This window comes from Protomyctophum parallelum, assembly GCF_964188405.1.
Source record: "Protomyctophum parallelum genome assembly, chromosome: 1".
NCBI classification, from domain to species: Eukaryota; Metazoa; Chordata; class Actinopteri; order Myctophiformes; family Myctophidae; genus Protomyctophum; species Protomyctophum parallelum.
Window position 1 is genome coordinate 33,304,605 of NC_139697.1, and position 24,088 is coordinate 33,328,692.

At 42.5% G+C, this 24,088-nt stretch overlaps 1 protein-coding gene across 1 annotated transcript in view; it reads right to left on the bottom strand.

The window, feature by feature from the left end:
- Window positions 1–24,088, bottom strand: part of csmd2 (CUB and Sushi multiple domains 2) — a gene marked incomplete at both ends in the record, with an annotated part of 400,982 nt that overhangs the window by 198,228 nt on the left and 178,666 nt on the right. The window contains 5 exons of the mRNA XM_083776184.1: window positions 2,872–2,993; window positions 13,504–13,628; window positions 15,667–15,754; window positions 21,763–21,840; window positions 23,351–23,463. Coding sequence (XP_083632310.1) covers window positions 2,872–2,993; window positions 13,504–13,628; window positions 15,667–15,754; window positions 21,763–21,840; window positions 23,351–23,463 — 526 coding nt within the window. The remainder of the gene's footprint in view (window positions 1–2,871; window positions 2,994–13,503; window positions 13,629–15,666; window positions 15,755–21,762; window positions 21,841–23,350; window positions 23,464–24,088) is intronic.

Consider the following 24,088-nt stretch of genomic DNA (forward strand, 5'->3'; position numbering starts at 1 on the left):
TGTGGACAGAATATAGTGGCTACGGCCTTCTGGCAGTGTGCACAAGAGATTTGGCGCTTATGGCTCCAGCGGCTAGAGAGATTGGCTGCGGACACAGAGACAGGCAGGGGGGAACAGAGAACAAAGTAAGATAACACTTTAAGGGAAACAGGTGGCGAGCCAAGTAGATATGGGCAATGAATTCAGGTTTGTCTCCAATATGATGGTTCAAGAAATGTCAATTACCGAGGGAACGAAGGAAAACAGAGATGAGATGAGAACAAATGATAGGAAATACTGTAAAAAATAAAAATAAGAAAGCAGCAAAACCAGACTTGTTTGATCTTCTGTTTCAAATTGGCTGCAACTGACTTCTGCCAGAAATCCTTTTTTTCACAGAGCTTCGAGTGCATGGGACCCTAATGAAAAAGCTTATATAAATGCAAATTGCATTCTGTCCTATGGTAAATCCACTGCCTAATGAAAATTGCCACGGTGGGGAGGGAGAGAGAAGAGAGAGAGAGAGAGAGGGAGAGAGAGAGAGAGGCTGGAGGCAAGGCACAGGTCAGATCACCAGATAAATGGGAGTCTCCTCCCGCGAAACTCATCCACCATCTGCCAGCCAACAGGTGAGGGACAAGGAGGACAAACAAGGGAACACAGAAGGATATTTCAAAAAAGAATAAGGTCAAAAAGTACAAGAACAGCATTCCTATAGATGAGCCTATCTCTGATGTGGGTATATCATATCATGCTTACAGGTACATAAGAAACGGAGACATCAGCATCGCCCGATGGCAAAGGGTAAACAAAAAAGTGTTAAGTACATTTTAAAACACGTGCACTTGTTTTGTGCACTCATAGGACACGAGGGAGGACAGGGGGCTGGCATTGCTTGTGCTGTCTTAAGGTTGTATTTAGATATAAAACAGCTGTGTCATGTTCCGTATCACACGCACGCACTCACGCACACAGTTCCCACCGGAGGTTGTGCTTCATTCTCTTTCCTCTTCCCTGACCTAACGTCTCCTCTGGCTGATAGGGCCGTCCGTGCGGACGGGCAGGAATAGAACACCGCTACGTCTCTAAAGAGAACGAACAGGCGCGCTCTGTCTTCATCAGAGCCGGACGGACGGCAGGCCCGAGACAGCCCAAAGTGCCATTGTCTCGTTTCCGCCAGCTGCCCACCAGGCGCACCCAAGGGGGTTGTGATGTGAGTGCATGGGGGACGGTGTGTGTGTGTGTGTGTGTGTGTGTGTGTGTGTGTGTGTGTGTGTGTGCGGCCACGCCCACCCTTCTCGGCTCACCTCACACGGTCTCTTCCTCGTACGGCCTGGCGCAATAAAGGAATGGATTCGTGGAGAAAAAAAAAACACTTTATTCAAGTTCAACTGAGGAATCTTTGGCAAGCGGGCGGGCGGGCCGCGTGCCCTTGAGCACGACTCACCAAAGTCATGCAGGGTCTGAACTCTGAACAGCGCCGCTGCTGTGTCACTCATGACAGCCTCTGAGCAGCACACTTTCTAAAATCTCTCCATTCTTCTTCCGTCCCTGCATGCCCCCTCTCCTCACCCCTGGTTCTAACGATGCTCTTTGTCCGTTGACACAACTCCTGCACTTGTTGTTGCCCAATCCACCCCCCCCCCCCCCCCTCAATGTCCCCTGCAGAGTCTTGACGTTCCTTCAAAAAGTGTGTTAAAGCTGCAATCCATAATCCATAAGGTGCACATCTTTCCGGACAGCCTTGTAAAGACAGCAAGCGCCTCCAATTCCCTCGTCACTGAGAACAGCTGTTCGCTAAGTCGCTATGCTACCGTTTTTGACGTGATGTTCACAGACCACAGGTACCATGAGACTGACCTAACACATAAGTTGTTTTTTCTCTCTGGCTGGACTGGCTGAGTAAACAAGGAAGTGGCTCTCTCTGATGCACGCAAAGTGTAACTACTTTTGTGAATTAGGCAGTTTTATGATGTTAATATTGCTGTGTGTGTAACTGTTTTAGAAAAGCAATAAGCCACGGAGACACTCCACTGTGTGTCCTGTCTCACCACGCCTCTCAGCCATTATAAAATAAAAGGTAACCTCACACTTCCTGTGGCTTATTGCTTTATTTATTCTAAGATGGAACGCCTGATTGGATAGGGGACATTATTATTACATTTTGAGCTTGGGACAATACCAATTGTTTCCTAACTTCCTACCTAAATAGAATGTCCAGGATTCGAACCCCCAGTCTCATGCGTGAAAGCCAACATCTTAACCACTAAGCCAAAGGGAATTCCCCATGACTCAGGGGAGATATGAGACTGTTAAGGCCATCAGGCTGAGATTGTGAGCCACTCTACTACATAAACACAGTGGCTTTAAATGTATCAATAAGGAGAGCAGGGTGACCACCTCCAACCATCGCAGTTGAGTTAGTGATATGGTCAAGGGATATATTATTCACACATTCAAACGTGCACGCACATTCGCACACGCACGTGCAGAAGTTCAGCATTGCAGCTTTAAATAGCCTCAGACATGTGCTTTGAACTTCAAGTTACAGTATGCTGCTATACATGTCATTTGTCATGATAATGAGATTCCAACCAGGTACAGTCCAGTTGGTGGTGGCCAGACTATTTGTTACCATTAACTCTATGGCTGGAGAGGCAGGCCAATGTTTTCCCCCCTTCAAAGTCGTTACTGTAATTGCATTTCCTGTTTAGTCCCTGATTAATGAAAACCAGAATTAATCTAGGTCTCGTGGGTTAGAGTTCAGAATCCTACTGGTCCCACTCTGTCACTGTAATCAGCTATAGCAATGACATTTTACCTTGGGTTAGAGTTCAGAATCCTACTGGTCCCACTCTGTCACTGTAATCAGCTATAGCAATGACATTTTACCTTGGAGCCGTCTGTGGCTGTGATGATCCAGGTGCAGTTAGCGTTGTTGTCGTACTGGACAGGATAATTAGGAGAAGTAATGATCCCGCTGGGTCCCCTCAGCTGACCTCCACACATTGGCGCTGTGAGGTGACATGAGGAGAAAGAAAAGAGCATTGTGACAAGCGACCAAAAACATAATAGCCTGTCCTATTTTGTGTTTGTGAACTGCTCAAAAGGTATAAATCGCTGAGGACATCGAGTCTGCATGGGCCTGAAGATAGCATCTGCGGGCCAAAAACAAAAATGCACTTATGATAAGCAATGCAATTATAGTACGGAGAGGGGAAGTACACAGCTACCGGACACAATAATAAGCTTAGACAAGGTCAAGTGTAAAACCCATTAGGGGACAATCATGCACAGAAGTCCCTGTAGCCCTGGGTTGGACCTACTGTAAGTTCATATGAAATAGCTAAGTCAAGGCAGGGCAGTTTCTTTACTATCAGTAGGTCAAGAAAGACAACACAAGACCATAACCTCCAATCTGGCTGGACCGTGAAAATAAAATAGCTTATATACTTTCTGAACAGAGCAAGGGAGGAATAGAGCATGAAGTCTGACATCAATATCGGCAGAGTTCCCATGGGTTTGTGTACCTTTTTATGTGTATTATAATCCCCATAGGGAGATCTTAGATCGACTCATATAAGAACAGTTAAAAATAAACAAACCATCCTGGCAGTTTCACTCATCTGGATATGTAGAATCAACTGCCTGTGAGAAAACCCTAATGTTACTGCTGACGAATTAGTTACATTTTCGCAGAGGTGGACATTTACTTAAGTAAATCTGTACGTAAGTACATATTTTTTACTTAAGTCAGTACTTAAGTACAGATTCTAAATACAGTAATACATTTACATAAGTGTCCACATCTGCATTTTTGCTAGAAACAGACTGTATCCAATATGAGTGACTAACTGTCATAAAGGATACAGAGACACCTCCCCGACAATATTGAGACAGTTTGTTCATTTTTGGATTTGGACTACAATTCTTATATGAGACAATTCTAAGATGACCCAACAAAGGAAATTGTTCATTCATGAACCATCGTCAAATCGTAAAACAGAAGTGCCGCCAACACATAATCCACTGAAGCGCTCTATACACTTGACTTGACAATGCAGCAGAGTCGTTTACACACCAATGAATGAGAAACTAATGGTTTCAAACAATAGCCATAAATCATGAAGGGGAAACAAATAATACAATAAATAAACAAAGCAAAATGTCAAGTTTAAACTACCACAGTAGAATGAACTCAGCATGTAAGATAATGGATCACCGCCGTAGCTTTGCTTGGTCAGGCATATACCTTGAACTGAAGTTGTTCATGGATAGAGTACTTGAGTAGTTCTCGAGCAAACTTTTAAAGGACAGTGTGACTTCTGTTATTGAGGTCTCGCGGCCCTGGGGTCTCCATGTGGCTGAACATTTAAACACTTCTCTGAATTAAGGCAGTTTATTTCTAATGAAGTCCTTTAAACAGAATGTGTGTGTGTGTGTGTGTGTGTGTGTGTGTGTGTGTGTGTGTGTGTGTGTGTGTGTGTGTGTGTGTGTGTGTGTGTGTGTTTAGGGGTGACATGGAGGTCTTTGAAGGGGCACGGAACCAGCCACGGATGTTAATGATACGTTTTTCTAGTAGAGGTATTTGAGTGCCAATCACCAAAGCCCCTCGGCGGTTCTACCTCCCAATCACACTACATTATTAACCTGCAAAAACTTTAGCTCATATTCATCCTCATAGCACCTCGGCTTTGAATATACTGCTACAGATGTGGGGTTTGGAGATTGGAAGGCTCCTGGCATTACAGAAAGTCATACAGTACATACTGTATCTGCAGGCAATGCATTAAAGTCAGCAATTATAAGATATTCCTCTAAACCACTTTTATCACTACCTAGAAATCTGGAGTTATCGGTACTAAACTCCATATTATACTGTACGGTTGGCAGAAAGCGTAATATTCCTGATAATCTTATGAAAGCAGCCATGTGCAATATAAGAAAGTGATGATGAATGTATATATGACATTATCAACATTATCAATGTGGTATAATAAATGAACAGTCAATTATTCCTTAAGAAACATTATGCATGTCAAGGAACCCATGAGTTTATAAAAGAATGGTCTCCCCTGAGTCCCCTTAGTAGTACATACACTTTGCTTGTGAGTGGCCAGCAATTAGCCTGCATTGAGTGTAGATTTATCCTAATTTGCTCACGAAGAATTTTCTGTTATTTTATATTTCTCCCCATTTTGTGGTTGGATTGTCTGTCTGCTTTGTTTTGTGTATGTGCTTTCATGCTGGGACAAGTATAAGAAAGGTGTGTGCTTAATTTGACCATATGTTTACGCTCCTACTGGCACACTCAGTTGTTTCAATATAGAAAAGAAAGTTGGATTGCCAGAAGTTTAGAGACGTTTTTGGGGTTGAAGAAGGCAGTAATTAATTTGAGTGGCGCATACAGGGTGAGGGTGACCTTAATGAAGATAATAGAGCGGAGTTGTGGACGGTAAAGTCCACTGAAGTATCATTTCTCATCTTCTTAATAACAGAGATCAACGGCGATGGCGCTCCTTGCCCTCGCCTGACCTATTGTACTAGACACTCCAAAAGCCTGTTCACACACACACACACACTCACACTGCAGTCAAAGGCAATGAGGACTCAGCGAGACTGTGTGAGTGTGTCTGTGACCGGAGTGGAAGTTAGAAAGGAGTGTACTGCAGGGCACACTGAAAAGCAAGTCGAAATCTCAAGGCACGCCTGTATTCATAGACGTGCAAAACAGGCATTATATAAGCATTATATCACACTCACGCTCTGTATGTATTTACTGATACTGAGGCCAAACAACGACAACTATATAAACAGATAGCTTTTCGTGCACATCCAAGTGGGGGAGGTGCTGGTAGGCACGGTATGAAATGCAGACCAAAGAAAACTTCCCTTAGAAGAGGAAGGGACCGCATAATACTCCAGAGACGCTCGGACAAGATTAGATTTGCTTCATTGCTGTTTTATTTATTTATTGCATTTATGTTTCGTCGTGTAGGCTTTGTCATGCAAACAGTGTTGTTTTCGTCGACTAAAACTAAGACGAAAAATGTTCGTCGACTACCGGTACCTGTTTTCACTGACTAAAACTAAATAAAAACTAAATAAAAACGAATCTATGATGACTAAAACTAAGACTAAATATACTGATACTCGTCAACAAATAAAAACTAGACTAAAATGTTAGTAAGGGACTAGTGGACAAGAGATCCAGCTTTATGCTGGGTTGCATGCTGAATATAGCAGATGTACAATCTCACAACGCGTCGCGCTGCGACGCGTTGTGAGATTGTACATCTGCTATTTTCAGCATGCAACCAAAGTGTAAAATATGTCATTACAACGACATCAAGGCCTGTCAAAACATATTTTAATCGACTAAATCAACTGTACATTTAGTCGACTAAAACTAGAATAAACACTAGAACATTCCAGGCGACTAAAATTTGACTAAAACTAAGTGAAAACTATTCAAGAGACTATGACTAAAACTAAAATAGAAATTTGCTGCCAAAAACAACACACTGCATGCAAAGCACCTGACGGATTTTCTAAGGGAAGTTTTCTTTGGTCTGCAACTACCGGTAGCCTATATATATATATATATATATATATATATATATATGTATGTATGGATATTATTATTTTTCTCCACATATGCTAATATGCTATGCTAATGACATTGCTTGACATCCAGCTAAATAGCCTTTATAACGGGCAGTCACCAGGGCTCTCTCTGTTGCAAACAGATGTGGTCAGTATCTTGTCACTGCCAGTATCATATTCAGTAACTCACTATCATGTCAGTATCATATGGTCAGTAACTCAGTAGCCCATCATGGTCAGAATCAGTGGTGTCATGCTCGTAGAATGCAGTACGCCGTGGTACCAGTAAAAAAAACACCATGACACCACTGGTCATTATCATAGTCAGTAACTCAGTATCATGTCGGTATCATATGGTCAGTAACTCAGTATCATGGTCAGTAAACTGGATTGTCTCATGATACACCAGTGTGCCTTGGCAAACCATTTGGGAACTAAAATGCTGGCGGACTATAGTGAAACTGTCCAGTGTTGCCTTCAGAGGATGAAGTTGTGCTTCCCAGATTAAGCCTTAATGTGAACTAATGATGCTTCTGGTGAATTGAATGAAGACTAATGCTAATTCCACATAGAGTAAAGCATGTGGTCTCAAAAACGGTTTTAACATGTATTCAAATGGACTTAGGTGAAACAGAAGAAATTCAAGGTACAATAATAACAATAACAATGCTGCTCCTTCGCCTGGAAAGGAGCCAGCTTAGGTGATTCGGGCATCTGGTTAGGATGCCTCTCGGGCGTCTCCCTAGGGAGGTCCTCGACACACGTCCCACTGGGAGGAGACCCCGGGGCAGACCAAGGCGCAGTTGGAGGAAACACATCGACTCACTGGCCTTGGAACGTCTCGAAATCCCCCAGGAGGAAGTCACTAATGTTGCTCTGGAGAGGGAAGTCTGGAGCACTCTGGTGGAGCTGTTGCCCCGTGACCCGACTACGGACAAGCGGTTGAAGATGGATAGATGGATAATAATAATAACATATTTTATAAATGTTGCACTTTACATTTGAAACAAATCTCATAGTAGGATAGTTTATTTGAATTAACTGCAAATGATGTGAATTATATGTGATACTTTGTCAATGTATTTGTTTTTCCATTATGTTTCTATCTGCTGCTGCTGCTAGACGAGAGGAAGTCCAATCAATCCGCCCACCCACGTAATCCCTCTGAGATCGGTGTCCCTAGCTTCTCCTTCGTGGTATAATCTAATTTTGCCTCAATTGGATCACGCAAAGGCAAAAGAGCAGAGGAGCACCGGGAGAACCGGATTTCTCCGTGCACATCAAAGAGAATGAAGTAGCAAAAATGGCCAACGGCAATGTTAAAGGGGATACAGCGCTAAGGTGATTGCATCACACAATTCTTTTCTATCTGAGAGCGGTATTAAACTGATGAGTGGTAAAGTGCTGAAATTGTCACAAAATGGCTGACGGGCAACCATGTGCCAGGATATAAGATCAATGTGGGTGGACAATATTGTGAGACAGCTCCTGCCAAACAATATGGCCTCATATGGCTTCAACAGGACAGCAGTCAATTTACAATTTTCCATTTAGGCATTTAGCAGACGCTCTTAATCCATAGCAATTTACATTAGGCAAGAACAAAAAAGCATGGCAATACATCACATACATAACAAGTAGTTATCATGAAACATGCCTAAGCTAAGAACAGTGGAATATCTATATAATAAAACTGCACATATACTGTAAAATAAAGTGCTACATATACATAAAATGCTATTCTAGTGCTGTCTACATAAAATGCTATAAATCTGTATAAAATGTTATCTTAAGTCTGTATAAAATGCTATCCAAGTCTACATAAAGTGCTATCTAAGTTACATAAATTGAGCCTTTTGCATATGCCTGTAAGGTCGTCGGGGCTAGGGCAAGTGCTACGGGCCAAATAAGTCTTCATAAATGTCATATTCCAAGGAATATATTTCATTGTCTACTTATTTACAACTGTGGCTATTATCATACTATAATTCTAACAATGTCTGAGTGTGTCTGTGTGTCTGTGTGTCAGAAACACTGCCTTAGCTCCTCATTGCCTGCACCAATCGCTCCCACTTTTCACACAGGCATTGACCATATGAATATGGAGGGCGTAACGGAGCCCTTTTTTCGATTTGACACATTAATGATTAATAATGAATTTATTAGTGAATAAAAAATGCGACCAGGGCGCAGTACCCCCCGTGGCCACCAGGGGGGATATCTCACAACGGGTAAGGACTAGTTGTACATAACTGACCATTTTCCCAGCCTTCCCTGGCTTTGTTTTTTATACATTTTCTCCATAGTTGTCTCTGTCAGGCCGAAGACAATGAGCCCGATTCACTAAGCAATTTACACTCATATTTTGATTGTACGACGTACGTCCGCTCTTTCTTTCCCGTCTCTTTTCATGGACTGGCATTTTCTGTCATTTTCTGACCAATTTGGCTGCAGCATTACCATAATGTCTTCTAAATGCTGTAGGACACCAAATTTCACCTTGTTGTCAATACAACACCAGAGGGAGTGCAACAAACCATGTACAACCCAGATTCGGCACAAACAAGGGACTAAATTATTTTCGGTCCTATGCCACCAAAATGTGGAACGTCCTACCAACAGTCATTAAGACATGTGAATCCCTTGACTCCTTCAAAACCGCTCTCGAAGGGTACCTACGGACGGCTGCAATTCGAAACTGGCCCCCGTAAAATCTGAATCCCCCCCCACTCCCCCCCCCCCTTTCCCCTCACTGTATATGTTTCTTTTCCCTTTTTGCTTCCTTTATGATGAATTCCTGTTCTGTTCTTTGACTATATTGAAGTGCCTATTTGCACATCTCTAAATGTTTTGATGAATTGAACATGGTGGACCCTCTTGTAAACAAGTGTAATGCTTAATTGGGTCGTCCACTCACAGTTAACAGTCTTTGTATTGAGTTTGTGCTTGAAATGTACTGTAATAACTGTTAATAAATCAATCAATCGAGTGTTAATCTGGTACCACTGGTACTGTCTGTCTGTCTGTCTGTCTGTCTGTCTGTCTGTCTGTCTGTCTGTCTGTCTGTCTGTCTGTCTATCCATCCATTTAAATAAATAAACAGGTCGACAGATAAGCTCAAAGCTACTACCATCCTTGAGATCCATACTGCTCGCCTGCTTGTCCTTACCTCAAGGACAATGCTCCTGTATAAATTGCGCATATAAGCTTTTTCCGTGTCTTATGACAACATGATTTATGAACTTCTCATTCTCAGCGTGAGGCAACAATGTTTGGCTTAATTACTGCACAACTTTTTGGACCTGCCTGTCGGCACTTTGCAATTACAGGGACCTTTTAGAGTAATGACCCAACATTTTAGTGCTGTTGAATCAATGAAACCAGACAAATAATCTGCCCGCCTCCCCCAGCCCCCCAACCTCCATCCTCCCAGAATTGCCAATCTCAAAAGGAGACTGATTGATTGAAAAAAGGGGAAACGGGCTTTTGCAACCCAAACACAGCCGATGTCTATAAATCTGAGTGACTAATGACAACATGGGCCACAAATGCTTCGTCGTAAATTCAGCAGCGGAGAAATTATGAAGGTGTTTACAGAGTGCATGTGTTTCGTTTTTTTTGTCGTTTATTCAATTAATTGAAATGTGCATAGATGCAAAGCTGCAACATGACTTCCAGCTTCTGTTAATTTCCCATACATAATGAACTAATGTTAAAGCTTTTTAATTGTTCTGTGCATTGTAGTTTTGTCACTGTCATGATGCAAAGTCACTGTTTTGCAATAGCACTTTGGCTAAATGCCAATGGCCATGTTAATAGCAGTGAGGGGGTCATAGACAAAGTACTGCAATTTCAGCAAGTTCTGCCTCCGCTGAAAACGCTCACTACATACCAGCTGTGACCACTTTGAAATTGATGGGTTTACTTGGAAATGTGTTGCCTGAGCCCCTTCATATAGTGACTATAACAGCATGTCACAGCTAGGTTTCTACAATGCATTATGGGTCTTTCACAGGTTTGCTCAGATTGCTCCACACTTATATAAGACTAGACCAGTGCCCGGCTGTAGAGCACAGAGTCTGTAACGATGGAAGTTGGAGATCCATGCCGCACCCAGCTATGCAATACCCATGTCAGAGTACCCGTTCCACCCATCTGTCTGTGTCCCTTCTATGCCCATATATGGAGTTCTGTGTCAGGCATGCTCAAATATGGAGTGTTGTGAGGCTAGCTCCATATATGGAGCCTGGGGCAGGGGCCCTGTCCAGAGCCCGGGCAGAGGCCTTTTGTGGCGGTTCTGGACAACGTGGGTCCGATGGACTCGACACCAGGCACTGCACTCCCCGTGGGGGTGTGGACAGGGCCGGCTCCAGGATGAAATGACTAAGGGGGCAGTCGAATATTTCGAGGGGGCACACTAAAGGTGGTTGCACACTGGTGCGTTTTTCAGATTTTTTGCTACGTTTTTCCAGCGGTCTTCAGAAAAACGTGTCCAGTGTGCAACCACCTTTAGTGTTATTTTGTATTTTATACTGTTGGGGGGTTGTTAAATCTGGAGTTGTGGTCTCCTCTTCAATGCAAGAACATTGTTACCTTGAATTGCAGTTGTAGACAGTAGACACCAGTTTGAATAGCCTACTAATGAAATAGTGTGCCTAGCACACTTCATTAGTATTCATTGGCAGGTCTGTTGTTAGGTTAATTGCCTCAAAACAATGGCATACAGACAGCCATTATCACCTCAAGAAAGACAATAACAACACATTCCTTCACATCAGACATTACAAAAGAGGAATTATAAAAAATAACATAAATAATGAAATAAAAAGACACTTCTCATATGAGGGGTCAAGGATGTTGGGCTGAGGGGGAAAAGACCCCTTTTGACCCTGTGGCGCCGGGCATGGGTGTGGAACTTTGTCAGCTTGTAGATCTGCTATTTTTGGCAAACGTTCCCCCCAGAATAGGGAGTGTTCATCCCATCCCAAATTGTGACACCCGCCCACTGGGCATGTGTGGCTGACAGATTGAAGGCCACGGGATCCGAGGCAAAGCCAAGGGTCAGAGCCAGGCCAACCACAGTAAAACAACCACAGTAAAACACGTTGAATTGAAAACAGAAGAAAACTAGAACTGCACTCTGTCGAGTGCATACTTGCTTGTTGCACACTAGTAGGCCATAAATGGCCAACTAGTGCGCAAGCAGAGCGCGCATGTAATGTTTTCGCCCGCTGTAAACTGTCAAATCTCAATGACCATATTTCTTACATACACACCACGTACTCTAGTCCCAGCAGATCAGGCACAATTTGGTAAATTATTTTTTTATTGATTATGTATATAGTATACGTATGACTAGCTCTAAATGATGACGTAAGAAATATATATAGTATATATATAGTATACTGTATAAAGTGTGTAGTTGTAAGTTGATTAGCGGTATTCTGTGGTCACTTTGGTCCAAAAACCGTGACAGCCGTTCCGCCATTTCAGGACCCCCCCAGAAAAACATCAAATCTGTGCCCGTATTGCTGGACCAATGATGACGAAATGACCATATTTCTTACGTCATCATTTAGAGCTAGTCATACACGTATTTCTTACGTCATCATTTAGAGCTAGTCATACACATACACACACATTTGAGGCTTACGCAGAAAAACATCAAATCTGTGTCCGTATTGCTGGATCAATGATGACGAAATGACCATATTTCTTACGTCATCATTTAGAGCTAGTCATACACGTATTTCTTACGTCATCATTTAGAGCTAGTCATACATCAAATCTGTGCCCGTATTGCTGGACCAATGATGACGAAATGACCATATTTCTTACATACACACCACGTACTCTGGTCCCAGCAGATCAGGCACAATTTGGTAAATTATTTTTTATTGATTATGTATATAGTATACGTATGACTAGCTCTAAATGATGACGTAAGAAATATATATAGTATATAGGCATATACTATATATGTATACATATATACTCTATACTCTATACTGTATAAAGTGTGTAGTTGTAAGTTGATTAGCGGTATTCTGTGGTCACTTTGGTCCAAAAACCGTGACAGCCGTTCCGCCATTTCAGGACCCCCCCAGAAAAACATCAAATCTGTGCCCGTATTGCTGGACCAATGATGACGAAATGACCGTATTTCTTACGTCATCATTTAGAGCTAGTCATACACGTATGTGTATGACTAGCTCTAAATGATGACTAGCTCTAAATGACTAGCTCTAAATGATGACGTAAGAAATATGGTCATTTCGTCATCATTGGTCCAGCAATACGGGCACAGATTTGATGTTTTTCTGGGGGGGGTCCTGAAATGGCGGAACGGCTGTCACGACAAATGGACCAGGCCGATCACATTACTTGCGCGCTCTGCTTGCGCAAGTAAAGATGAATACTCAAGGGGTGTGTGAGGCTCAGATATGCTCAGATGGAGGGGCTAACAACACCACGAATAGAAGTGTAGATAGATAAGTAGGCCTATAGCCTACTTGATGTACTGTATATATAAACAGTATGTGTACCTCACCTCAAAGTGCATAATATTAGCCCCCCCTCCCTTAATTTTGCACATTCCCCAGTACTGCTAAGACGTTATCTTATCTATCTTATTTGATTGTATCTCATCGCTTTTTTTATTTCACAAAAATCCAGTTATTTATGTATTATATTGCTGTTGTCAGCGGTCTTGCAGACCATGCCAAATAATGCACTTCATATGCTTCGTTGTAACCCTATATAAGTGGGTGAAAAATAAACGCCGTTTGATTCTCTTTGTGATTCTTGAATACGGGCAAACAACACGAGATATGCAGAGATAGGTTTCAGATATAAATAGAGCGTCTCCGTCACTGGGGCTGCATGCATAAACACCACGTCCCACACGCTCCTCCTCACCTCTGCAGATGGGCCTGTCGTCGCTCCAGCCCACGTAGCTGTCCGTCACCCTCAGACAGCTGATGCTCTTGGAGCCCTGCAGCTCGTAGCCCTCGTCGCAGGAGAAGTGCACCGTCGCACCCCGTCTGCAGCGGCGGTGGAGAAAAGAAAAGTGTACTCACATAAATGTGTAACATATTTTGAAAATAGCAGATCTGCAAGCTCACAATGGCTGAACAATTTTTACAGGGCTCAAGTAGTTAAAGGGTAGAGACGGGGACGAGACGGTTTTAGCGTTCGTCCCAGCGGAGTGATATGTCCTGTTGCACGTCGACCCAAGTCCACCCAAGTGATTCAACTGGTTCAATTCAATGGCCCAAACCACACCAATGGGTGTCCACTCGCAACCGGTTGGTTGCAGTTGCATGGCGACCCATTGGTGTGGTTTGGGCAATAAAAGCACAATATTTAGATCTGAGATGTAGTGGAGTAGAAGTAACAGTATTGGGAATTGGAAATACTCCAGTAAAGTACAAATACCTCAAAATTGTACAGTACTTAAGTACTAATAGTTCCTTTCCACCAGTGCCCGTCTGCAGGGGAAGGATGGGCATAGTGTGTCATGAAGGATGGGCAGAGTGTGTCATGAAGGATGGGCAGAGTGTGTCATGAAGGATGGGCAGAGTGTGTCATGAAGGATGGGCAGAGTGTGTCATGAGGGATGGGCAGAGTGTGTCATGAAGGATGGGCAGAGTGTGTCATGAAGGATGGGCAGAGTGTGTCATGAAGGATGGGCAGAGTGTGTCATGAAGGATGGGCAGAGTGTGTCATGAAGGATGGGCAGAGTGTGTCATGAAGGATGGGCAGAGTGTGTCATGAAGGATGGGCAGTGTGTGTCAGCGTGACAAACATTGCTCTGCAGTTAACCCCCATACTTAGTTGACAGGGGTCACCCTGGGGTCATACTTGGTACAATCCTTTTTTCCCTGCACACCAACTCTCTTGTTGTGAAGACAGCTGATCTATGAGCTTACAGTAAGCTGCAGATTGGCTATCTAATTTATCCTTAGAGAATAGAGAGTGATCTATTTTGTCAAGCCTTCAAACACAGCAAACACCCCTTTGATTTGACATTCCCCCAACACACAAACGCTTGGGGAAAGGACCCTTCTCTTCCGCCAATGCCAATCTCTACAATTCCACCTAATCCATGTCCCTCTCTCCTCTGAAATCTCTCTGTGAGAGTGGAGATGCAGACGAGCTAACAGCAAGGGACAAAATGTTCTATCGGGAAAGGGAGGAAAAGAGTTCCAATTGTCTTTGGCTTCCCTGCTGTGACTTCCCAGAGTGTTGCATTGTGGGAGATGGATGGTAGCCATTTGTCTGTGTTAGGGTGTTGGTTGGGGTGACCATTGATACAGCAAATGGCTCTGACAAGAGAGAAACTCTGCAGGCCCACTGGTAATCCCTACATCCCACCGAGACAGCCTATTAGTGTGCACTGGCTCAGATGGTAGGATATTTATTTCGGAGAACACATTTCTCCATTTGTTTTCTGCTGGGATGGTTTCGGTTGGTGCACCATTGGGGTCTGGCGGGTGCCGTATGCTAGAACTTGTAGCTTGGTACCAAATACAAAATATTGGCAGCTTATAATACATATTTTGTTTTTGTTTTTAATTAACCAAACAAATTAAATCTCTCTTTGTCTCGAGATTGTGCTGTTTTCCTTCTCACAACATAAACTCTTGCTCGTGAATCCTCCCTTCCTTTACAACCCCAAAAGATACACAGGCCTACATGAAAGTTCTACTGTATTGTAACTGTTCATTGTTGGACATTTTGAAATGTACATGGAATGTAGTGTGTTACATTCAATCAGTGGTTTTTGAATCTTTCCTGCCTAAGGCACACTGATGGGCAAGGTAAACCTGTATTCATAGCTAAAGTATCCCAAAATAGGCTCCAAAATGAAAGTGGTCAAAATATATTAGTTTAGTATATGATCGTGCCTTTGTACTGTGTGATAACTGTGAAAAATATAATAATAACTGTTTAATATAGTTGTATATTTTTTCATTTTGCATTATTAATATGTGGCTGTCACAGAATACCAAGTCAACCTGTCTCATCATGGCACACCGTTTGGGAACCATGCACTGGATTGTAGGACACATTACGTACCTGAAATCAGAGCCTTTCCTCTTCCCTCGATCTGGGATCCCTGGGTCAGGACACATGTTGTGTCCCTGTGCCACACCCATCTGAGACACTAGAGAGAGAGAGAGAGAGGGGGGGGGGGGGGGGGTAAACAATAAGATAACATATAGATTATTCAAAGCACAATCCAGAACGAATTGCTTCTTCTGTGAAGGACAATATTGCGAAAATCTTAACATCAAAATAACATTGATGCTAATTCTTCATGATGTTAATGTCAGCTCTAAGTGCCCACATTAGCATTTTTCATTGACACCAGGAATATGTGTGACATTTAAATTGCCAATGTCGTTAGCCTTCGCATATATCAATTTGACGCTTAATTTATCATTTTGGCCTTGACCATGTTTAATTTCACAATTTACCGTTTTATAAAGACGAAGCCTCATAAATCATATTTTATATGGCTGTGAATCTTCTGCCATCTCATAATTCCAATATTGGGGTCACGATTTGATTGATTGATTTATTTTTTAATAAAAAAAAACAAATAAACAAACAAAAATCTCAATTTGATTCAGATTATTGGGGTTACAATTCGATTACAAATTGAAATTTAATCCATTTAAAAAAAATCATTCTCGTTTAATTCTGAAGTTATGTCAAATACAAATGCCTAATAAAAACAGTATTAAAAAGAAAAAAATCCCAATCAATGTTATCTAAATTATGTTGTTTTCACCTGGACTTTAACAACCAATTGTAGCCTATTTAGTTCCAACAGCTAAAACAAAAAATATATAATACCAGAGAGGGTTGTGCAAATCTTCTTGGCTTTGATGGTAGGCCTATCTTAGATTAGGTGTACTGTAGTTCTATTTGATGCAGAAACACAACATCAAATACAATGATACGATGGGAACTACGCACAAAAACATTTTCACCCACTTTTTTACTTGTGAAACTGTGATGTGACAAAGTTGATTCTGATTCTAATTCTGAGTCATGTTTACTGTGATTAAGGTAAGCTTACATTTCATATCACAAAAACAATATAATAAAAACTCCTCTAACATCAACAAGCAATTTCTTCTTTCTTTTTTTTTTGCAATCGATTTTTGGGAAATTGTGAATAGACTTTGAATCGTTTACATAATTGATTTTCTTTCCCCCACAGCCTTAATATTTTAAGCATGCCACAAGACGCATGGCCCGGGACGATGGAACAACGGCCAGCTAAACCCTTCGATGCCGTTCATGGACTTGATCAAGTCCATGCACAACAGGTGCGCAGCCACACCCAGCTCTGAGTCCAGTTCTAGTTTGACTCAGGCCAGGTGTGACTGCTTAAATCAGTCATCCTCCCTCTCACAATGACACCTTCACATAAGGCCCAGGTGGCCATGGGAAGAGGATGAATTAGCCTATATGACACCTTCACATAGGGCCCAGGTGGCTATGGGAAGAGGATGAATTAGCCTATATGACACCTTCACATAGGGCCCAGGTGGCCACGGGAAGAGGATGAATTAGCCTATATGACACCTTCACATAGCGCCCAGGTGGCTATGGGAAGAGGATGAATTAGCCTATATGACACCTTCACATAGGGCCCAGGTGGCTATGGGAAGAGGATGAACTAGACAAAGTGCCAATCGGCACAGGTCTCCACCAGGGCAGGTCAGGTTGTGGCCTCATGGTGGCGCTATAACAGGCTGTTGAGGAAGATTTGGGCCGGAGGTTCGTGTTGGAGGGATGCAGGTACAATGTTTTTCCATGTGTGCATACATAAGTTGTATACAGATCGATGCAGTTATAGCTAAAAACAGGAATTGGCCTGTTATTGCGCCACCGTGAGGCTGATTTTGAGGAAAAAAATGTGGCATGTCGTCCTCGGCCTAGTGAAAATGTGCGTGTATAATTTAACGGAAATTGCACACTGTGTGATTTGTGGCCTTTTTTCGAAATGGACGAATCGTGTGAGCTTTGGAAGCCAATCTTAGCCAATCAGGATGGAAGATGGGAAATGGTGCCGCTCCGTGTTGATCACATGACTATGGAGATAGTGTATAGCGATTTGCGTGAAATTTGGATAAAATCTGAAGGAGTAATAATAGAAAATGTGTTTTACATATGTCGGCCTCCTGGTGGCGCTATAAAGAGCAGATGTGAAAAATTCCAGGCAAAGGTTTTTCCTTGGCCTCTAGGGAGTTGGCATACAAAGTTATCCACAGATCCGTGCAGTTAGAGGTAAAAACACTTTTCGGCCAGTTATAGCGCCACCTTGAGTTGAAATTGTTCATGTGGCATTTCGTCCTCGGCCTAGTGGGAATGTGGGTGCACAATTTCACGGAAATCACGCGATGTGTTCATGATTTGCAGCATTTTGTTTGAAACTGAGCACTCCTGTGAACTTTGGAAGCCAATCTTAACCAATCAGGATGGAGTCTGAGAAATGTGAAAGACCGGTTTCGTTGAATGGCTCTAGAGAGACTGTGTACCAATTTGCGTGATGTTTGGACAAAATCTGTAGGTGTACTGTGCAAAAACTTATTTTGCACAAAGCGGCCTCCTGGTGGCGCTATAACAGGCCGTTCTGGAAAATTTGGGGCAGAGGTTCATCGTTGGCATCCAGGGAGTGTGTGTGCAAAATTTGGCATCGAGCGGGTTAACGGTGGCCGAGATTAGCTGCTCACGGACGGACGGACACACACACACACACACACACACACGGACGGACACACGGACGGACGGAGTGCAAAACATACTCTCCCCCCATGCCTTCGGCCTGGTGGAGACAATTAGCCTATATGACACCTTCACATACAGTAGGGCCCAGGTGGCTACGGGAAGAGGATGAATTAGCCTATATGACACCTTCACATAGGGCCCAGGTGGCTATGGGAAGAGGATGAATTAGCCTATATGACACCTTCACATACAGTAGGGCCCAGGTGGCTACAGGAAGAGGATGAATTAGCCTATATGACACCTTCACATACAGTAGGGCCCAGGTAGCTACGGGAAGAGGATGAATTAGCCTATATGACACCTTCACATACAGTAGGGCCCAGGTAGCTACGGGAAGAGGATGAATTAGCCTATATGACACCTTCACATAGTGCCCAGGTGGCTATGGGAAGAGGATGAATTAGCCTATATGACACCTTCACATAGCGCCCAGTTGGCTATGGGATGACACCTTCACATAGGGCCCAGTTGGCTATAGGATGACACCTTCACATAGGGCCCAGTTGGCTATAGGATGACACCTTCACATAGGGCCCAGTTGGCTATAGGATGACACCTTCACATAGGGCCCAGTTGGCTATAGGATGACACCTTCACATAGGGCCCAGGTGGCCACGGGAAGAGGATGAATGATGGATGAGGCTCATCAGTTCCAGGAGGAGTGATGGGAACCAAAGAGGTGAGGGGGCACAAAATGGAGGCAAACTAATCACAAACATCCGAGATGACAGGAAATGTCTGTACAGTAACAAGACATGGAGTTCAGGGGGAAAACGGAGGTACTATAGTCTTTCTTGTCATGTCTGTGGACTGGGTATGCTGCAAAAATGAATTGCCCTTTGTATCTGAATCTGAAAATAATTAGTTTAAGGAAGGATATGCACATCCCCCTAAAGTGGCAGTGCCAGAGCTAGAAATAAAGTGAAAGAGGTCGATAAAAAGAGAAATCTGACAGCATGCCACTCTACGACATTTAAAGTACAAAAAACACGTAAAATGTTTATCAACAACTTTGTCGGACGGACAGTTGAACATCAAGTGCGGTTGAAATATTGTTTATTTGTGTGTGTGTGTGTGTGTGTGTGTGTGTGTGTGTGTGTGTGTGTGTGTGCGTGCGTGCGTGCGTGTTGCACATTAAATGTCATAGAGCAGCGCTGAGTTATGCAAATTTCTCTTCTGATCTACCTGCAGGATCGGATAGGAATGTGACGGGGAAGAGATAATAAAGTAAAAACAAGACTAGTCTTGGTACTACTCCTGACACCCACATGGATATCAGTGGAAGGGTGCATGGCGCCAGAGGAATAAAGCCCTGGCATCAACAACATCAGTGGGGCTCATCCTGGAATCAGCATTACATTATAAAGGTTTATTAATTGCACCCTGTACAAAATATGCAGATTGGTCATCGTATATACTGTACATATAGGCATATGCATTGCTTGGTTTATTAAACTCTCCTCGGGTCTGTGTACTTACCTGTACAACCTCGATCCACTCATATAATGTTTTGACCTTTCCTAACAATATTGAGCTGGGTAAAGAAAAGCTTTCAAATACGCTGCCCCCTTCACATGGAACAGAATGACTTAATGCTAACATTCATTCATTAAGACATGTGAATCCCTTGACTCCTTCAAAACCGCTCTCAAAGGGCACCTACGGATGGCTGCATTTCAAAACTGGCCTCTGTAAAATCTGAATCCCCCCCCCCCCCCCCCCCCCCCCATTTTCCCTCACTGTATATTGTATCTTTTCCCTTTTTTGCTTCCCATATGATGAATTCCTGTTCTGTTCTTTACCTACAGAGAAATGTCTATTTGTATGTCTCTAAATGTTTGTATGTCTTTAAATGTTTTGATGAATTGAACAATGTGGACCCTGTTGTAAACAAGTGTAATGCTTAATTGGGTCGTCCACTCACAGTTGACAGTCTTTGTATTGAGTTTGTGATTAAAATGTACTGTAAATTCTACAAACTGTTAATAAAGATTTCAATCAATCAATCAATCAACAGAAGTGATAACTTATGATGCTTTGTTTCAACTTTAAAGGACTCTTAGGGCATTAGAGAAAGTGTGGGACATTGACCTTGTCTTTAGTTTTCGTATTTGTGAGAGCCGAATCCTGTGTTGTATTTGATTTTAATTGTCTCCTTTATCCTGTATGGATTATTGTCTCCAGCAGGCCGAAGGCAGGTGGAGAGAGTATGTTTTGCACCGTTAACCCGGTCGATGCCAAATTTTGCACACACACTCCCTAGATGCCAACGATTTTTTTATATTACTCCTCCAGATTCTGGCTAAAAATCCCGCAAATCGTTACACAGTATCTCTATAGTCATGTGTTCAAGACGGATCTGTCCGATATTTCATATACCATCCTAATTGGCTAACATTGGCTTTCAAAGTTTGTAGGAGTCACCCGTTTTGAACAAAAGCCTCAAATCATGAATGCAGCGTGCAATTTACGTGTAATCTTTCACTGACTTTCCTACTAGGCTGAGGAATATATCCCACCGTTTTCACACCAACAGGTGGATTTTTGCAAAACAATTTCTTGGAACAAAATGCCTCAAATCATCCAATTGCCATCCAAGGCATAAGAAGAAATGGCACCCTTTTCACATTGGCCTATTATAGCACCACCATGAGGCCACAACCTGACCTGGCCCATGGTAGAGACCTGTGCACATTTTCTAGTTTTAATGTGGCACTCTTGGCCAGGTCCGTCTCATAAAAGTGATTCCATATCTCAACTAGAGGTAGGTTATTGTGGCCTCGTGGTGGCGCTATAATTGGCCCTACCTCCTTCCAATGTGAAAAGGGTGCCATTTCTTCTTACGCCTTTGACTCTGCGAGTTTCACAGCATTTTTGGACTAGATTTTGGGATAACTTGTGTGCACCTTCACTCAGGAACCCCTCTGTGGTTCATGAAGGTGCCGGGAAAATGCCATGGCAATCCATCAAGTACTTATTATAGTATGTTTGGGGCCACAGTGGTGAATGGACCGATCAACCGACGGAAGGTTAAGTGTGAAGGTAGGTTGCACAGACAGATGGAAAGAGAGATTCTCATTTGACATGGAAGAAAGGGCAGCCCAATGCAACTGCCACTGTCTTTTGTCTACTGGTCTGCCTTTCTTCAGCAGACAATGTGGCCTTCATGTGTTTATCACCTCCAAGTTAAGAGGGAATCAATTTTGGTGTAATGTTATTCACCCAGAAATGAGGAACTGGTGAAGCTGCAATACTTTCCAATGCACAAAAAAACCCCACAGACAATCATCCTAAAACTAGGCTGGTTGTAAAGTAGCCTAGCTAACTTTTTGACAAGACGGAGAAGTTCCGTCCATACAGTAAACTTACACACTGAAATCTTGTGGTGGTTGTCTTTGCTGGGCAGCATCTTAACACCTCGAGATTTGAGTTCAGTCATCTTCTTGACTGTGAAGGGAAAATAGAGAAACATATTATTAGAGAGATCTAAATATGAACAATACTCAGCACACCCAGGCCCACTTCTCATGCTAGGATGAATTCAGAAAGAAACTAAATGGATGAATAGTGAAAAGGTCTTGAGCAATGGCTCTCATCAACGAGTCCACCCATGCTCATCGTGGAACAATGTGTGCCAATTCTCAGACAAAGCCGCAAATCTTCCATATTAATCCACAACAAAACCTTCCATTCCACTCGTGAAGCTCGTTTTGGAAACGGAGGGAGTGCTCAACAATGTGTGTAATTTCCTCCTCCATTTGTGGGAGGAGGTGGAATGGAATAATGAGGATTAGTGGTCTGGGTACAGAATAGTGGAATAAAAGTTGCACAAAATAGTATTTTTTGGTTTTTTATCAAACGATATGACAATGTTTAAATGATTGGATTTGACGATAATTGCATGATTACTTTACAACTAAAAGTAATCAACACATTCAGGGAAAGGGGGAAAATGAATGAGGCTCAAAATGAATGTATTCATCATTTTCAAAAACACCATCAACATTATCTGTATAATACTCTTCACACGTCTATAAACAATTTAATTAACTCCTCCGCATTTATCTCTGACTTAGCCAAATTGTGTTTGAAAGCCAGGAAGTCATCTATGCAGTTCAAGCATGACATGTAATTTTGTATATAATTTTTATATTTTCAGTTTTCCACATGATATTCTGCAGGAAAAATAAAGGTACTGTACCTACACTCTAAAACTAAAATGGAATTAACGTGAAGAGGATTCGACCAATCTCCCTATCTCTCATTTGAATTTAAGTGGATGACTGGAGGTGAGATTCCTAGATATGGTCTCTTTTTTGTCATTTTAGTGATGGACAGATATAAGAGTAAATCCTTATTCCCCACATGTGCCGGTGCACCTGTGTGTCTGTGTGCTTTTGCATACGTGTGTGATCCCGGTAATAGGGCTTCAAATCTAATCATGTTGCAGCATTTTAATTAGCCAATTCTGCTTGGGAAAAGCTTAGCTTTGACGAAAGACACCAGAATATAGATAGAACAAATCTATGCCAAAGATAGTATTTAATATAGGGAATAGAAATGGTGGCCATTTTGTGGTTCCACAGATAGAAAGCCCATTATTCTTTTCCATAGAGATTTCCGAAATGATTTAACCAAATGATTCACCAGGGGCCTGGAAATAAATTATAAAAAAATAAATCAGAAATCTCTTTGTGAGTGGAACTGCAAAATTCCACTATATGAAATGCATTTCTGATGCCCTTATGCTAGTGTATTCTTTTCTGTTGTGTGTGAATGACCAAATTCAGTCATTCGTTAGTTCATTCATTCATTCATTTTAGACTTCTGGGCTTCAGGCAGGCCTGCTCTGCTACACTGGCTATACCTACATGTGTGCAGCTATTAGTGGAAGAGGACGAGAAGTTCCATAGCTGCATTCATATCAACAGGTGAAATGTCTCTACTGGTATCTCACCTTGATACTGGGCACTAAAGCCCCTCAGTTTGTGGTTGCCATCAGAGGTGAAGTGCAGACGGAGCCAGTTCTTGCTGCTGATGATGGGCGAGGGGAGGTTGGGTCCCGTGAACCTGAAGACATTGAAACAAAGAAGAGAGCTCTGTCAGGTAAATATATTATTAAAATATTGAATTTTGGGCATATTCATATTTGAGTATCCAAGGTTCCATGAGACACACACACACAAGGGGAAAACACAATGCAACTAGTGCAAACCATATACTAGTATCCATAAGCAGAAAGTGCAAGCACAATACAACAATACAATCCTTCTCCTATCACAGCATGTCAGCAACTCACAAATCTTGCTGCTGTGGTTGCACATTGTTGTACCAGCAGATATGGGAGTTTGGTCATGTTTTCAAAATCTCTGTGTGTGGTTGTAATCTGTGGGAAGTATGTGTCTCTGATGTCTTGGTACAATGGACAGGTCGTGAGAAAGTGTAGCTCGGTTTCCACTTCATTTTGTGTGCAGTGGGTGCATAGTCTGCCTATGACGGCCTTTCTCCATCGCTCACTGAGTCTGTACCTAGTTAAGATTTGTCTTTGTTTTGGGTCGGTCACGGTGCTCAGGTATTCTGTGTATTCTCTGTTTAGGACCAGATAGCATTCTAGTTTACTCTGCTTTTGTGTTGCTTCGTTCCAACACACACACACACACACACACACACACACACACACACACACACACACACA